We start from the raw sequence: 17,383 nt of genomic DNA, 5'->3' as shown, positions 1-17,383 counted from the left end.
GTTAAAAGAAGACAACAACAGCCTAAAGTTTTTAAGACTCCACAAGGACAGGGTTTTTTTCGTTTTTCGTTTTTCCCAATTTCTAAACAACCTCTCTTTTTATTTTTTTTTCTTTTTCTGCTTTTTCTGTTTCTAGACACTTTACAGCACTTTACTTATTTATTTTCGTTTGTTCATGTCTTTTTACTGCTAATTTATCTGTCCCCCTTTTTTTTTTTCTTTTGCCTATTCCTACGTTATACATATACACATATTACAGCATCAATCCACCCACCGTCTGTACATATCAATAAGTATCCTATACATAGAAAATGATGAACGCTTACATCACAAAAAAGAGTTGGAGACTACTGTGTGGTGTCTTGTTAATGATCATCTTGGTCTACCTACTACATTCAAGTACATTTACGTTTGAGAAATTCAATTCTGTTACATCACAGTTTACATCAACAACAGATGCTTCAGTAGCCAATGATTTGTTAACGTCGCAGAGAAGCAATAGTCCATCGTCACAACAAGCATTAGAAGAACAGCTACGGAATCAACAACAACAGCAGCAAGCACCATCACCGCAAGATTCAACGGAAACTTCTAATACCAACCCTTCATTGGTGGATAATGTCGATCTGTTGAAGGGTGAAAAGAAATATGCCTATGTTACATTTTTATGTGATGATGTGATGGTAAGACAAAAGGACAGGGAGGAAAAAGAAGTCATTGGGTATGGCTATGTGTAACCAACCATCGACGACGTTTTCGTTGGATGAATAGGGTGAAGCTACGGAAGTGCTCGTCTATTCCTTAAACAAGACAAATACAAAACACGATATCCTTGTCTTGGTATTGGACGAAGTCACACAACGACTTCGAGACAGACTAGAATTCCTTGGTGCAAAGACAATCAGTATTGAACAAGTACGTTATGATGTATTAGCCCTTTAAACCAATAGTGATCTAACCAATGAGTCGATCCTAGGTGAAATACCCTTGGGATTCGGATAAGGCAAGACAAAAAGGCTTTAATAAAGCCTGTCGATATTCCAAATTGAACTTGTGGCGTCTGACAGAGTACAACAAGGTAAGAGCAACAGGTATACAATGAGAGGGTGCAGGACACGGTTTTGATATTGATTTTCTCCCTTGAAAGGTTGTTTATCTGGATGCAGATACGATGGTTGCCAACGTAAGATGAGACCAAGATTTTGCCAAGATGTGTTCCAATCCTACATGGAATTAACGTACAATTCTTTTTTTCTTTTTTTTTGTTGGGTTAATTTTTTTTGTCTGTGCGCTTGCATGCATTTTGTTACAGAATATGGATGAATTATTTGAGTATCCGCAATTCTCGGCCACAGTCGATATCGGTGGGGTTTTAAACACTGGTGTCTTCGTGGCAGAACCTAATATGGATACATACACTGACTTGATGAACACATACGAAAACGCACCCAGTTACAATAAGGGTGATCAAGGCTTTTTGAATTATTATTTTAATCAATCCGCAAAACCTTTACCAGGAAATTACAATGTCATGATTAAATTTACGGTAGGTTGATCCATTCTTATAAGAGGCGCAAAAAAAAAAAAAAAAAAAAAAAAATGTTTCTTTTTTTTTTTTTTTTGCGCGGTTTTATTTCACCTATTTCATAGATAAAGAAAAAAGCTAATAGAAAACATGGTTATAGAAAATGTCTACATTAGCTTCCAAATTTATTGGAGAAAATACCGTCAAAGTACTTCATTATACCAGTGAGACAAAGCCATGGAATTTCCATTTCTTGCACCAACGTGAATGGAGAGAAAATTACGACAGTTACCTTTTCGGTTATTGGACTCGTAATCTACGTGAAATGCGTTCCAAATTAACGGAAGGTGGACTTTATTCAGACGACGCTACTGAACTCACCATTGGCACTTCTGTTATACCCAATTCTCCACCTTCCGCACAGAACTCTGGTGAAGAAAAACCATTGTCCTTTGCTCAAGTGCCCACACCTTTGGACCTAACTTTACCCTGGCACAACAAAGGTCGTGTTGAGGAAATCTGTGATCGTCGTTTAAAGCGATCTTATGGCCGTCGTTATCGTAACACCCATCAGTTCACCGTCATCCTCAATTTCATCAATGAACAATCTGTCAATATCGACCATTTACATGATTTGTTGAGAATCTATGCTGCATCAAAACGTGTTGAACGTATCTTTATCAACGGCAAGAATATTAAAGATCAACAAACAGGAAAATCTATCAAATTGACGACGAGTTATTTGAAAAAGTTGGGTTTGAGAAAACCCATTGCGGCTATCGCTCAAGGACAGTATGTCACAGCAAATAATCGATATAATCCAATTCAGGGTCTCAGCACGTCCGCCGTTTTCATGACGGAAGATAATGTAAGTCTATGTTTTGTTTGTCGCCCTTTTGGGGCAAATAGATAGAGTGAGAGAGAGAGAGAGGCAAGTGCCGTGCTAACAACATCGTGTTGTATCGTTTCTAGGTGATCGTGTCTCCCAAAGATTTCGAATTTGCTTACAGCATTTGGGAAAAGAACCAGGACTCCATTGTAGGTTTCCGTGCCAACTCTCACCAACGCGTCAACCCCTCGGATGGTAAAGGCGGCATCCTAAGAAATAATTATGAATATATCGACAACATTGCTCCCAAAACCAACGAATACAGCATGATCCAACCCAACGCAGCCTTCATGAAGACTGAATATCTCTACGCTTATACTTGCAACATACCCGAACAAATTCACCACTATATCGACCAGCATCCTGGCTGCCATGATATGGCGATGAATATGTTTGCAAGCGGCTTAACAGGCACTCCTCCTGTGCTCGTCAAGCCTTCTACACCTGTATTGGAATTTGGTGCTCCCAGTGTGACAACTATCAGTACAGACAAGCAAGAACGTACCAAGTGCTTGAACGATCTTTCGCTGTTCTTTGACGGTACTATGCCATTGCAATCAACAAACGAAATTGTTTACAAAGTGTCACCTTCACTGACTTCTTCTAGCATAAATGAGAATGTTGGTTGGGAAAACTGGACATCCTCAGTGAAATCAGTGACTCGCCAGAATGGTAGTAGTAATAGTGGTAATTTTAAAAAGAGGAGGAAGCACCAGCAAAACAATCCTCTGCAAGACTAGACCCTGTATTTGCAATCTATATACTTTACTATCACCATGATAAACACACCCATACACACTCATACACACACACATACACACACACTCTCTCTCTCTCATCTTTACATCATATTACAATATAACCTTTTACTCTAAAGAAAAAAAGTACTACTCCGTTCTACATGAATTTCAAAAATAAAAAAAAAAAGGAAACATATTATTCTTTATTTTTCTGTACCTTACCCAGCAAGATATAATTCCCAATATATTTTATTTTATATACTTTTCCAAAATATTTACCATTTTTGTAATGATGATAAAAAGTTGAAAACCAAAAATTTGCAACTCTTTTAACCATTGTCTTTTCTAATTTTTCTCTTTCTGGTTCTACAACGGCGTGTGTTCTATTGATAGGTTAATATCATGATTCGATCATCTTTTTAATCAAAACGCGGACTTTTTCCTTAAAGTTCATGGCTAGTGTGGGTATTGAAATAGTAGCGGTAGTCGTACTTGCAGTAGGAGTGCCTGTAACAACGACTATCTTCTCCGGAGAGTCACCACCCAAGAACATCTGATAGGTGGTTTCTTGTCCGACCGTATTCCGATGTACATCAGCAACAGGTGTCGACTTGAACTCTAAGGCTGGTATAATCTCATGATGACGAGTATTCATCTTTAAGCGAACGATACTGCATAAGAAAAGAAAAAAAAAAAGCTTTAGTAAGTAAATGCATGAATCTCTCCATCAAGATACTTTCGCAACTTACACATTTCTCCACGAGGAGGATGCTCGTTGTTTGTCTTGATGATTTTCTTTTTGATCGCAATACATATAGCCATGAATAGATTCATCGACTTGATCGACTTGCCATAAGTAATGTTGTTGCTTATTGGAAACGCTGTCATCATGATGGCCTAAAATGATATCATTGGCTACTTCACATACACTTCGTAAAACAATAATCTTAATTTCTCGCGATAAAAATGCCTCAAATTCAGATACATTCTGTAAAACCACTGTTGTTTGTGGTAGATATACGGAAATAAAACCCGAGAGATCCAGACCGAATTGTAGAGAGGGGCTAAGTCAAATAAAGAATGGGCTTTTAGTTTAACCCCGTCGGGGAATAGATGCGTTGTACACACAATGGGCATTTCTGTTGTTTACCCTTTGGCTAGATGAATACTTAATCCAAGTGCTACTTTTCCGAACCCTGGGTAAACATCTTCATACCTACTACTGGCTGCTGCCGTAGAGGATGATGTCCATGGGTTACGATCAGAAAAGAAAGTAACATGAGTAAAGAAACCACAGCCTCCTATACGTTGAAAGGATGTTAACAGAGTTTGCACCACATGGTTCATTTTATCAAACTGAATCCAAAATCGCAGAAAAGATAAGATGGGGTCCAGGATGGGAAGATGGCTGGGTGGTTGCGAAGAGTCATGCGCCATTGTCTGTGCACGATGGTTAGACAAAATACTACTTCCTACCGTTGTGCTTGATTTCGTTGCATTGGAATTGGAAGTCGTCGCACCTGTGGTAGCCGCTGTGGCCGTCATAGACGGTGTACCGAGAACACCTGACCCTACTGTAGCACCCGATGCTACCGATGCAGTGGCTGCAGAAGAGGGTGGTAAACTGGCTTTGCTCAGGTTCGGGGTGGATTTCAAAGTGGTACCCGTATTACTCGCAGCAAAAGCATTCGGGTTGGGTGACTGTGTCGCTACTGCTCCGGCGTTTGCATTTGTACTGGCTTTTGTATTTGCGCCTCCAGAAGCATTTGCTGCTGCTGCTGCTGCTGCTGCTGCTGCTGCTATCGCTGCTGCACTATCTTGCTCTTTGAGTAATTGTCGTAACCTGTAATTATTCGAGAGTGTTTTCGCTCTGGCTCTCCAAACATGGTAACGCTGCTGCTGTAGCAGTAATAACTTGAATGCTAAGCCAATGGATCGACTCACCATTTGTTTATTTCCATTGCTTGTCGATGCTGCTGTTGTTTTGGTAGTCGTTGACTGTTTATCATGGAGTGTCACTTTCTTGATCGACATGTCTAACTGTCCATCGATACTAATGACTATCTCATCCATCGGAAAACGGACATTGCTACTTAATGCCTGAGCTTCCGCCAAGACCTAACGTAGTGTAAAATAAAATGAGTGAACTTTTTGCGTCTTCTCCGCCCCCGCCCCCGCCCCCTTTGTATATGCTTTACATTAGCAAATAGCTCAGCATCAAATACAGTCGAACAAGCTTCAACAAGGCGGCTTTGCACCGCGCTTTGAGATGCATCGATAGAATAAGTCGTTAAAATATCACGAGACGAATCGAACTGCTCTCCTTCCTCATCGCTTTCCATCGTCGTCGAGTCCTTTTGCTGTTCTTTGATGCCCAAAATACCATCGTCTGGATCATTGTACTGTTGAACAAAACCCAGTTTACCTAGGTGACTCTGCTTCACTTGAACCATCACTTTTCGTTGTATCGCGTGCGGAAGGAGTAGTTGTAAACTCTCTTTATTGTTGGCTGTCTTTCTTTGTGTATCTTCCGAGCGCCGTAGTTCACCAACAGATGCTTCATTGTACTGGGATCCCACTATAGAAGAAGGTAAGCTCTTTTTTTCTTAACCTTCGTGATAAAATGTTGTGCTTTTTGCTACTCTACCCTCTAAAAATCCATATTGAACATAAAATGATGATCCTGCTGCTGTTGACGGATTCATGACGAATGCACTACCGCCGCCTGCACCGCTATTACCACTCGCTTGCATCTGCCAATTATTTCTCCTTAAATCCAAAGCTTCATCCCAAAACACTTGCTCTTTCTCGACCAAATCCTTCAAAGCGAATGCACTCTTTCTCAAAAAATCAGCTGCTTCTCGTTGCTTTTTACGCTTCAAACCCAAATTCAATTGCACAGATTCCAATTGTGCTTTTGTCGTTGGCTTAGGTTTTGTCACATAAGTCGCGGTTAAAGATCCAGCAGGTAAAACAAGATCTTTTACACTGCCAGACGAGGATCGATTACTGGCCGTCAAAATATTCACAACATCTAGCGCTACATCCACTTCACTTTTACCATGTCTAAAAGGCAAAAAAAAAAAGGGGGTCTATGTTAGTTAGGACATATTTTCTGTCTTTTTTTTTCGATAAAGGATCAGAATAATGTATTATGAAAGACTTGCAGGAATTGATTAATGACCAACTCTCGAAGTTTGATGATGTCCATCTCGGGTATCTGAGGTTGTTGTGGCTGTTGTGATGGTTTATTTAACGTCACCGCATCGGAAGTTGTTGTAGCAGAACCTTCCTCGTCCTTTAGATCAACTTCATCCTTCTTTTGTATCGATTCTAAAAGCGATTTCTCTGTTATGTCTTTCCATTCACCTCTTTCGAACCATATACGGTCCACTGTTGTCATTAATTTTTCAGACAAATTTATCTCCCTAAAGGAAAAGTACAAAGTGTGTTTGTTGTTGTTTTTTGGAGGGTGGTTATTTAGTCGACAATAACTTGGGAACAAAACACATGCATATGAAGGGATTCAAAATTGATGCATTAGTTTACGGTTTTAAAATTTCATGGCCTGTGTCGAGTATATCTGATACATTATTCGAGAGAAATGGCTCTAAGGATAGTTTTATTCTCTTGGTATCACGTTGATCGCTCATCGATTCATAAATTAATCGAGCCGTAAAATGTAAAATGTAGTCTATAAAAGAGATTGCTGGATGAGCGTTACGTTGAAATGACAATCATCTCCTCTTCTTTCCGTGTTTGAAACTCAGACGAAGACATATCGTAGAAATGAACTGCTAAAGCAAGAGCACAACCCGTTTTTATTGAGAGGAATCATATATGCGTAGAGATATACACTTGCCCCGGTAATAATATGAGATTGTTCCTTTTCGAGTCTTATTTCTCGACATACTTTGTTAGGTAAACAGCTTTTAGAGAGTGGTATTCGCAAAAATATAGTACAAAGTTAAAAATTGTGATAAAAGGCGGCGTATACAACCAACATGGAGCTTTAGACGTATCAGATTATATGTATTTTCTTGTAAATTACAGTTAGTTTATGAAGATAATTGTCATCTTATTCCTTTCTATGACGAAAAGGACAATTTGATGTTGCAGAATGACTGGCAGAAATAGCATTGTCGCTGGGGTTGGTGCCATTGGGTATCATATACAAGCCATGGTACTCACAATTTTGGTAGCATCGAGTACAAATTTCTTCAGAATATAAACAGAAGGATCTATTACAGGTAGGGCATTGTTTCCTACAAGCGACGCACTGCCAATCCTTTCCTAACACTTTACCGCATCCACAAATGGCTGTGGCTACATTCGTGCTACCATTAAGTTCACTATTGTTTTCTTGATCATAATCTATCTCGCCGTCCAGTCCGGTGGTATTTGTGTTATCCGCCGCTGCAATCGATTGATTCTCTCGCAGTGGTTGACGTACTTCTATAGCATTATTTTTGGTTGTTTCTGTAACCTCGTTTTTCTTTCCTGATGCTGTGTTTTCTTTTTCTGTCAAACTTTGCTCCTCCGTCAAAGAACCCCACAGAATATCGCCTTTCTCCATAAACTGAACTAAATGTACAGACAGAATAATAGAAAAAGATGAGAAAGGTGGTTTTTTTTGGTTTCTTTTTTCTGGTGGCAGAGGGTATTGAAAGTCTTAGTGATTCAATTTTATCTTTGAAACAAATCCAATAAACCGTTACCATTCAGGTTTCTGTCAGTGTGATTCCGTACCTAATACGAATGCGCGAAAAGCTTCCATAAAGTAAAAGATCAAGGAATCAATGTAAAGTAGCATATCTATTTGTCACTGCAAGAAATATTATGAAAACATTTTATTGGCTGAGGTACTTAATACGTAGAGTTGACTGCACCTCAACTCATAGAAAATTGTAAACATAACCATTATGTTAATAAGCTCATACTGCATACTTTAAAAATTTGTTTGTTGATCAACACACAGCCATTGGAGATAGCTATTGCTAAATGGCGTAAACTTGCTAAAAAATACGCATGTCGATGAGTTTTGACTATATCTACCTGCAATTGATGATGAGCTATTCTTTAACTGATTCTCTGTATCTCGTAGCAACTGCGAACTGCAAATGTAGTTTGAAGAGCTTTTTTTTGAAAAAATTAGCCAAGCTCATCGTTGCTTTATCAACGTCCTTTTCTTTTTTGTTTGGATATCTTGATCCTTCCAAGAAGCGTATTCAGACGTTAATAGGGATATTCTCGAGAATGTATATGTATGGTCTATGATGGGTGAAATGGTAGAGAAGGCTCGAACGTAATTTTTTTTCTTAGAAAATTGCTCAACAGTCATCGAAAATTTAAAAGTGCTATCTCTGCAATTGCATGACGAATGGAAGGTCTCCTTTCTTGCTGTAGACAATGATTTCTCTTCTTTAACGCTGATTTCTTGACGAAAATGATGGTGACCTTCTCTGTTTGTATTTGGTTATGAAAAGTAATATTTCAGAATGACTCTACGACGTGAAGAATAGAAAGCGAATCAAAAAGAGGTTCAAACTTGCTGCTGTAGTGGATTTGAATGACGCAAAAAGGAAAAAAGGAAAGAATGATTCTATACAAATTTGTTAGAAATAAGCTTATTTGGCTATACAATTACTTTCAAGTGTGCATGCATCATTATTTATTCTTATCGTACATACCACGTCGAATATTTGGCTGGCTTTGTTGGTTTTTTTTTGACAATTCTTGTTAAAATCTAAAATATTTCTACAGCATAATTAGAATATGACATATCACCATTCTTTATCTTTTTCTTCCTTCATTAAATACCTTTACGATTCAACAACGAATATAGGCTGGAGATATGGGACAGCAGCAGGATGATTATTTAAAGAACAAGAGCAACAGTCATCGCCATATCATCGGTAACAATAAAAGACGCGTTCATCCAGGAGATGAGACGCTTGTCAGGCATTCTGATCCTGGAATGGCGACACCAAGAAAAAAAGCGACACAACTGGGAGCACAGCATCAAAATGTTGATACCAGCAATAATAGGCAGCGATTTTTAGGGGGCGGAAGGCTACACCATCCGTCTACTCTTAGCAGTGCGTCGATGATCCAAACCCCAGCTCATACAACACCTAAAGATAGCATTAAGCTGCATCACCAACAATACCCATCCTTCAAAGGAGGACTTCACTACATCTATATGCATCCCGGTTCTAGTTCAACCACATTCAATCAATACCAATCCATGTCCAACGTCAGTAATTTAGAAATGCATCCTCGCATTCAATCAAAGGATGCCAATTATTTTTATATCTGGATTGATGATCATTACAAGGATTTGTCATTGTCAAAACCCCTGATTCCGCCCTCAAAAATGACCAAACGAAACTTTACAATTTTTAGCAAACGTGGTGCTTGTAATATGATTACTCTTTTGATTGTCTTTTCAATGATTCTGGGGCTTTTTGTATATCCATTTTTCACATATTTTTATACTCAACAACAGCAATCTCAACAGCAGCAGCAACAAACACAATAATAAGACACTTTTTATACCTATAGACACTTAGACTAATACTTACTTCTACAACTTTACTTTAGCTTGAATAAAATAAGGGTATTTTGCTGTTATTTTGATTGTCGTGCATTGTGTATCACAATTAAATACGTTATTTCGATAATGGGAGTGAAAGATCCACACATATTCAATTCAATTAAGGAAACTTTAAAAAACATCACTTATTTTGGGCTGGGCTCTCTTTTACGTAGACACAGTTCGGTACCTTCTCTTCCGTGATTCAATCATTGTGATACTTGGAAACGTTGTACAGAAAGATGCAATCAACTTAAACGCAACAAGACTTTTTTTTTTTTTTTTTTTTTTTTTTGCTTCCCTTCCCCCGTTCACTAAACTCGATATATAAAGGGTTATTAGTTTTTTTTTTTCATCCTTTTGCTTTGCAAGATTTCGACTTTTTTTTTGTTTTTATTTGTTTTTTTGATTTTTTATTTTCTGTCTATATTGAACTCCTAAATAACTGTTCGTGTACACATAAATATCTCACTGTCTTATCTGATCAATTGATTGGGGCGCATAATACACGTTATATCTTACATATTTATTTTATCTCGAACTTTAAGCTCTACATTACATATTATTTACACATAATTCAATCAACAAACGATATACAGCAAAATGGATTATGAATCAGATTCTAGCGACTTTCACTTCCCTAATGACACGGGCTTACCAAAACTATCATCACCCTTATCATCCAAAGTTCCCGAATCTCGTGATTGGGCATTGGATGAATTTTTAATCACACTCCAACAAGCTAATAATAAACCATGTCCTGAAACTGAAATAGAAAACATGCTAAGTTTCAAACAGTATATTCCAGTCATAGAAGATGATGATGATGATGATGATGACCAACAGGATGATATGGAGGACATGTTACTGTTACCAATGGAAAAGGACGTATTGACGGACTACAATTATGGTCCTCCAAAGTTGACCTTACCTACTTTTGAGGAAAAGGACTTTCTAGCACAACTTTCTCAACACTTCTTAACGTTGGAACGTATGGAATTGCACGAGATTTTGAAAGGTGGCTTCACTTTGATACAGAATGACATTCAATCCAATCAGAACGGCAGTCATCATCATCTCTTCCGTCAACAACAACAACAACAACAGCAGCAGCAGCAGCAACGTCATGTTCACCCTTTCACAGCTATTTCCAATACTGCCCCCACAACAGCAACCATGCATACTAGCGTGACTACATCAACAACAGCAGCAGTACCGCCACCGGGTCTAAGCTGGTTTGATGAAGCTATTAATTTTGGTCGTCATGAGATTGGAAATCTTGATACCATCGAGATGCCTCGACGTCGAAGAGATACCTTCAGTCCTTTCCCAATGACTGATCGTAACTCTACTATTGGTACATTCACCACAGCTAAAACTCAATTACATGATCATCTTGATCGGGATGAAAATGCTACATCTGCTACTTTTGGTTCCGAGCAGCAGCAAACAAAGTTTACGACACTTGTACCACCTAATAATGATACTGTCACTACTACCATTACTACTCAAGAAGGACAAAAGCCGTTGCTGGTACCGAAAGAACAGAATTCAACTTTGAAGCAACCACAACAAACAAAACAAGCTGTTGCAGCAACTGCAGAAGGCAAGATTATATGCGAGGCATTCAGGGGAAACAGCACAATCACAATGCAGAAGAAACCAGGGCTAAAAAAGAAACTTCTTGAACCTTTCAATATCAGCAGAAAGAAGAAGAAAAATAATAAGAAACAAGCTATTACAGCCACCACTACCGCCACTACATCATTATCGCACCCATTGTCATCACAGCCTTCGGCTACGATGACAACGCCCACTTCAACTCAATTATTCTCTTCGGAAAAGCCTAAAACACCAAATGCTTCTAGTAACACGACGTTTTTGCAGAGCACAAAGAAATTCATACGTAAACTTATCATTTCGAAAAAGACAACTGTTTCATCATTATAACGGAATTCCATTTCAGGTTATACCACTTTTCGGTAGCTTGTAGCATTTTTTAGCATATCACAATTATCATATTTCTCGGCATATCCCCTTTTATATCGACATTTTGGCTTCTTATTGTTCTTTTTTCCTACCTAATAAGCAGAAAACAACAGGCTTATTAGCTTCCGTGTAGAATATTATTGTATGTATCTTCTTCTATATACTCTTAGAGTATTTCTCCCCTTTTGTAAATAACTATCTTGTTAATAATTAAACAGTTCATGGGTCGTTGGTCGTGCATAAAGGGAACAAGACAACGTTCCCGAGTTCGCACAATGAAGGACGATCAACCCACCCACGCATTAAAACGAAACTTGCTGCATGCATTGTTCAGTTTCCTTTTCAGTAATAAACATCTTTCTATATTTGAAAGAACACTATAGAATTGTATAAACCCCTGTTTCATTACATAATGCTGTTGCTTTTGACAAATTGTAAACTAAAACAAATAAACATGGCTTTGGGTATCCTTTCTTTTAAGTTCCGTAGAATCGAACGCTTTGTCCGCTTCTGTTATCAAACGGCTGAAACTACAAGGTAGCAGTATAGTTGCACTAGATATATATCATAAAGTATATAACAATGGATAGGGTTGTACCATCTAAAAAGAAATCACATTTAACCATTTTTATACATTCCTGTTCGTCTACATAGCATCGTCTTTTTTTTTTCTGTCTATCTGTCCTTTGTGTGCATGTTACTACCTTCATTAAGCCTTTTGTGTATCTTTAATATAAACATTTTCGGATATTACGCACAACAAAAAGTCAAAAATCTAATGGGAATCATAGTGTTGGGATATTTGTATCATTTTTTCTTAACGAAACGAAGGTGTGTATAGTCTCACTTATGAATTGTATTGTTCTTCTATAAATGTGCCACTACTTCTTTGTCCGGGAAACTCCAGGTAGAACTCTTCGTTTTTTTTGACTGCTTTGTGTATCTTGAGTATTAGTAGTGAATGTTTGTGAAGACGAGGCTGCTGGTACTGGAGAGCTAGAAGGAGCAGCTCGTTTTGTTCTCACTCCCGTCTTTCCTTTGGCTTTGTTACCTCTATTTCCTCGTGTGGTACTCGACGATATCTCTTCTTGGATGCTTTTGCTATTAGTGGCATCAGCACCCTCATCATCGTCACTTGAGATATTATATGAAGATGTTTGAGTGACTCTACGCCTATTTGTAATACTACGCGACGTTGTAGGTGTTACTGAAATCGGTTCATTCTCATCGTCTGTAAAGTCTTCTATAGGATCTTCTTCTTCATGGTCATCATCATCAGCATCATCATCATCAGAAATAAGGCGGCGTTTTCTTGACGTAGAAGTGCCTGTTTTACCGCGCGTACTTCTGGTTTTACTACCTCGACCAGTTCCTTTTTTGCCTCCGCTACCCTTTATTGCGGTACCTGTAGCATTTTCATCTATCCTGTTTGATGAACTCAGTGCAAGTGGCTGTAACTCTGTATCATCATCAGATAATAAGCTAGTTCTCAGTTGTCTACGTTGAGTTTCTCGTTGTATAGTATCATTAGCATTATCCCCTTCGTCGCTGTTAAAAATAGTCCTACTAGCATCACTTGTACCAGGCTGTGTACCAAATGCTATTTCCCTTGATAAGGTGGGCGTAGTACTGGTTCTATCACTATGGCCTCCTCCTGCTGCTGCTGCTCGTTCATTATCCAATCTTTGATTTATACTTTCTTTAAGAACCGTTGTTTTACGCTTCACATAATCCAACGTCAAATCCATATCAGGCACAAATTGTACGTTTTGAGTTGCCTGTTTAATTGACTTGTTGAAAAACGATTTGATAGCTGTCTTGTCATCTTTCGTCACAATATCCAAAAGTGCATTTTCCAACCTCGTCTCGGGTAAAATGAATAGATCGCGCGATAACAATTCTTCGACGAGGCTTTCGACTTTGACTGTATCCAATCGATCCGGAATGGCCATGGTCAAATCAGTGAGCATTTCTGTTTGTGCACGGAGACTTTCACGGGCTGTCTCTTCCATTTCATCATTGCTATTTCGAGAAGATCGATGGAACCTAAGAATTTCTCTGGCATTCGCAACACGGTTGATAAATCTTTGACCGAACTGAGAAGGGTTGAAGGTTTCATAACCACCACTGTAATCAACACGGATACGGATGAGTGGTAAAGGCATGTTTGGTTGTTCTGATGTGTTATCTTCATCATCATACTCCCAAAAAGGAAGTTTGTAAGGGCTGGAACGTTGTTGCTCTTCCCACTCACTTCTAGCTTGAATAATAAGCTCCTCTACTTTTTCTGCAAGATAATTCTGGATCCCTTTCACGTCCTTCACTGATAAATTCTTATTATTCGCTTTCAGTTGGAGATCGGTGCATATAAAAGGTCGAACTGTCTTTAAGCGTATTTTCTCCAGGCTAAAACTGGTACCTTTCACCCTCAACAAGCCAATGTGTTTTGCCAAGGCTTCGCCTTTTGCTAAACTGGTGGCTATGGACGAGCCTGGTTGTGAAATGGCAAATCGTTCCATCAGTTCAGGCGCAATTTTACAATCATGTTCATGACCCCAAACTATCAAATCCAAAAATCCATCTATAAATTCAGTGGGTATATAACTTTTACGTCCATGTGCTGCGCGGTTTTGATGCAAAACAAACATATTGAAGCAATTATCTCCTAGCCAATCCTCATCTTCCGGACGCATAAACTTGACACGTCCTTGGCGCCAATGTCGATGCAACCGTTCATCCCGAATATTGCCCAACCCATACAATGCTAATTTACTTCTACCCTTTTGCATAAGAATGGGGTGAACTACGACATTATCGACTTTTGGGCTTGCACCAAAATAATTCACCATACCTGTTACGGACAATAAGTGAAGAGCACACAAATTTCCTGTGCCTGAAGGATCGTCATGATTACCATGAATAGAAAAGACGGGAAGGCTGATATTGATATTTTCATCGAGATAATTGGCAGTACAGAATTCTTCAGGAAAATTGACGGATTGATCACTGGCGATCCAAATGGATGAAGGGCGATCGCCGTAACAGTGGCGACGCAGCATTTTCAGGGTTTGATATAGGCAAGCACGAGACGGACTGTTTTGGTGAAAAAGATCGCCGCCTAAGAGAACGAAGTCAACTTGTTCAACCTTGGCAATGTATAAAATCTCTTCAAATGTGCGGAAGCTGTCTTGACCACGAATGGCATCGTCTTCCATAAAGCCAATATGGTTATCTGTAGCAATTAGAATCTTGAAAGTGTCTTCGTCATCGGTTCCCATTAGGTCTCCTTCATCTCTTTCAGCTGAACCAGTATATACATTTTGAGAAGACATGCCGTTAAAAGTTAAGTGGGTTATATAAGGAGGGTAACAAAGGTCGAGCTGCTTGAAAATTGAGCTTAGGAATATGCTAAGCAAAGGATTCGAATAACCGTAATCCTAATTTTAATATTCAGATTCATGCCGCGAGCCAAATGCGCGTTGAACGCGAATTTTTTATTCCTCACTTTCCCGTCCTAGTTAACCATAATTTCTTATCAACGACCTGTGTAGACGGTTGTTCAAAAAAACTGGAGCGCCTGCTCTTCACATGAGCAATCTGTCCTCGTAGGTTAACCAATGCTTGTGTGCTGTAGCTGTTGAACCAAAAACAGACTCAAGTGCAAGGCAAATTCTTCCAGAATTAGATGAGACACTCGGATACAAAATAAGTTTATGGTTCCTTAAGCCTCGTGAAATTCTAAGGGAAGTCATATGAACAAAAGTCTACACGGTCGTATTTGAGGCACGATGGTAATATATTCATATGATTAAATCACTCACAACGTCTAACGAAGTACGATAAAACCTAACTATCTCACAGCGTTGTTAGGCTGAAGTCCCTAGATTGTATGGGAGACGTGTATAAACTGGCATTTCGAGATTTTATCGTCTGGTGAGATGATGCAGTTGTCCTTTTGTCAAAAGCATGCCCGATAGCAGTATGGCTTATCATTACAATATCGACGCTATTATAAAGAAACTGAAGGCATTTACTACAAAAGATACTGATCTATCTCTTTTATTCGGAACTTCGGGGGGGGAGCCATATATTTCTGATGCAGAATGGTATTATACATCATCAGATAACGTGCTCTTTTAACGAGAATATGATGTCTGCAATGTCCCAAAAGTCATCAAAGAAGAGTTTAGAAGCAAATAAAGGATGATGATATGACAGTCAAATTCGATGAAATTCCGTCTTTTCAAGCAGCAAGCGTGACAAAATACTCAGCATATATACCTAATGTTTTCCAACTTCTTGAACATATTTTTCGCTTTGAATGATGCTTCTACAAACGAAGGGTTCTTCCACCTTTATCAACAAAAAAAGCGAGCAACAGAAGAGATGGCTAGCATGCTAATAAAAGGACAGGGAGAATATAATGGCGGTAATAGAGAGTATTTATTGAAATTTGGATATACATCTTTGAGCTTGTAAAAAATGGCAGCTCTTTATCTTCCCATGTATAAATTACTAATTTCTTTAAATGGGAAGGTCTTCAATAGGTATGATAATTTCCAGCAGTTCCTTCGAATCGAGCAACTTTAAGTTATCGTTTTCAACATATCAAGTACAATATATCCTTTCGACCGATTAAGGATTCTGGGCGTGTATACTTTAATTCTTTACTCTACAAACGCTTTAACGATTTCTTTCTTTTCTCAATTTTTGTCTTTCGTTTGTTTGGTTCAGTATTATCGTTTTTAACATCTTTTGACATGTTGCTACCACTACTATTTTCTTGCTGCTGCAACTCTTCTTTTCCGGTATTCTGATCTGAGTGCTTTCTTTTCTTATTGTCACAGTTGCCGCTGTCTACTGTGGCTGAAGATGTCGTAGGGGAATTATTCGACAAAGATTTCAGAATCGTGGTATCGTTCAAGTTTTCAATAATATTAGTATTACTAGAATTGGTTCGTGTGGTATCTATCTTTGCCGATGCTATTGTTGGTGTTATGATTGCCGTAGTAGTCGTAATCGTGGTAGTGTTTTCTTTGAGTAATGCTGAATCAATGCTCACATTAGCGGCTGATCTCTCTTCGTAAAGTGCTGTGTATTCCTTAATCCCTAAGGTCGCATGGAGATTAGTGTAAAACCTTACTTTGTTTGCATAATCATCGTATTGTTCAAGTAAGAGGCGACCTGCTTCTTCGTTCAATGCTGATTCTGGATTAGGTGCAATCAATAAGCATTTAATAGTTAATAGAACATGTCCAATTCCCAGGTTAGGCTTCCAATCTTTCTTTAATGTATTCACGCAAATTTCACCAGCTGCTGATACGTTGGGATGGAAGATTTTCGTTACAAAATATCCTTTCGGTGGTTTCTGTGGGAATCCATCATCCAGCATGAGCTTTACTTTGAAATAACCACCTTCAAATGGAGTTCTCTCTAATTTGAATAGACGATATTTACTTAGTCTACTGTCGTTGCCATTAGAAGGTATCTTTCTATTCTTTACCTGGTCCCTTAATCCAAGCGTGAATTTCATCAAGTGTATTGAAATTCTCAATCAACTGTATGTCTTCAGGTGGTGTATTAATTAATTGGTGAAGTTCCCTGGCAAGTTGATTGGAGCCTTTAAATCTGGATGCCATTTGTCC

General features: G+C 38.6%; 7 protein-coding genes across 7 annotated transcripts; 3 read left to right on the top strand and 4 right to left on the bottom strand.

Moving 5' to 3' along the window:
* The first annotated feature begins 106 nt into the window (after positions 1-106).
* BDF20DRAFT_857556 (nucleotide-diphospho-sugar transferase) lies at positions 107-3,348 on the top strand. Its single transcript, XM_053080352.1, has 7 exons — positions 107-683; positions 772-915; positions 977-1,078; positions 1,148-1,183; positions 1,313-1,546; positions 1,686-2,393; positions 2,498-3,348. The coding sequence occupies exons 1-7, from the start codon at positions 312-314 to the stop codon at positions 3,152-3,154; spliced, it is 2,253 nt and encodes a 750-aa protein (XP_052937812.1). The 5' UTR covers positions 107-311; the 3' UTR covers positions 3,155-3,348.
* A 551-nt stretch (positions 3,349-3,899) lies between these two features.
* On the bottom strand, positions 3,900-6,807 carry BDF20DRAFT_816626 (subunit 17 of mediator complex-domain-containing protein; the record flags this gene model as incomplete). The annotated part of the gene is made up of 10 exons (XM_053077171.1): positions 3,900-4,218; positions 4,305-4,674; positions 4,969-5,272; positions 5,353-5,416; positions 5,471-5,543; positions 5,589-5,732; positions 5,802-5,840; positions 5,886-6,246; positions 6,318-6,582; positions 6,704-6,807. 10 exons carry the CDS (start codon positions 6,805-6,807, stop codon positions 3,900-3,902), a joined length of 2,043 nt encoding a protein of 680 aa, XP_052937811.1.
* A 161-nt stretch (positions 6,808-6,968) lies between these two features.
* Positions 6,969-7,802, bottom strand: BDF20DRAFT_857547 (uncharacterized protein). The gene has a single exon (XM_053080351.1). The coding sequence runs from the start codon at positions 7,728-7,730 to the stop codon at positions 7,233-7,235; it is 498 nt and encodes a 165-aa protein (XP_052937810.1). The 5' UTR covers positions 7,731-7,802; the 3' UTR covers positions 6,969-7,232.
* A 1,103-nt stretch (positions 7,803-8,905) lies between these two features.
* On the top strand, positions 8,906-9,695 carry BDF20DRAFT_999099 (uncharacterized protein; the record flags this gene model as incomplete). Its single annotated transcript, XM_053085478.1, has 1 exon — positions 8,906-9,695. The coding sequence occupies exon 1, from the start codon at positions 9,009-9,011 to the stop codon at positions 9,693-9,695; it is 687 nt and encodes a 228-aa protein (XP_052937809.1). The 5' UTR covers positions 8,906-9,008.
* Positions 9,696-10,126: 431 nt separating this feature from the next.
* On the top strand, positions 10,127-11,829 carry BDF20DRAFT_361376 (uncharacterized protein). The gene has a single exon (XM_053075278.1). The coding sequence runs from the start codon at positions 10,353-10,355 to the stop codon at positions 11,697-11,699; it is 1,347 nt and encodes a 448-aa protein (XP_052937808.1). The 5' UTR covers positions 10,127-10,352; the 3' UTR covers positions 11,700-11,829.
* A 790-nt stretch (positions 11,830-12,619) lies between these two features.
* On the bottom strand, positions 12,620-16,045 carry BDF20DRAFT_833552 (Metallo-dependent phosphatase-like protein; the record flags this gene model as incomplete). Its single annotated transcript, XM_053078654.1, has 3 exons — positions 12,620-15,146; positions 15,244-15,372; positions 16,020-16,045. The coding sequence occupies 3 exons, from the start codon at positions 16,043-16,045 to the stop codon at positions 12,620-12,622; spliced, it is 2,682 nt and encodes an 893-aa protein (XP_052937807.1).
* Positions 16,046-16,767: 722 nt separating this feature from the next.
* On the bottom strand, positions 16,768-17,287 carry BDF20DRAFT_804411 (ubiquitin-conjugating enzyme/RWD-like protein; the record flags this gene model as incomplete). Its single annotated transcript, XM_053076468.1, has 2 exons — positions 16,768-17,171; positions 17,242-17,287. Coding segments are annotated over 2 exons (450 nt in total), but the record flags the coding sequence as incomplete, so codon positions are not given.
* Between the last annotated feature and the right edge of the window lie 96 nt (positions 17,288-17,383).

Source organism: Mycotypha africana, assembly GCF_025528875.1.
Source record: "Mycotypha africana strain NRRL 2978 chromosome Unknown BDF20scaffold_3, whole genome shotgun sequence".
Lineage (NCBI taxonomy): Eukaryota > Fungi > Mucoromycota > Mucoromycetes > Mucorales > Mycotyphaceae > Mycotypha > Mycotypha africana.
This window is presented reverse-complemented; position numbering and strand designations above follow the sequence as displayed.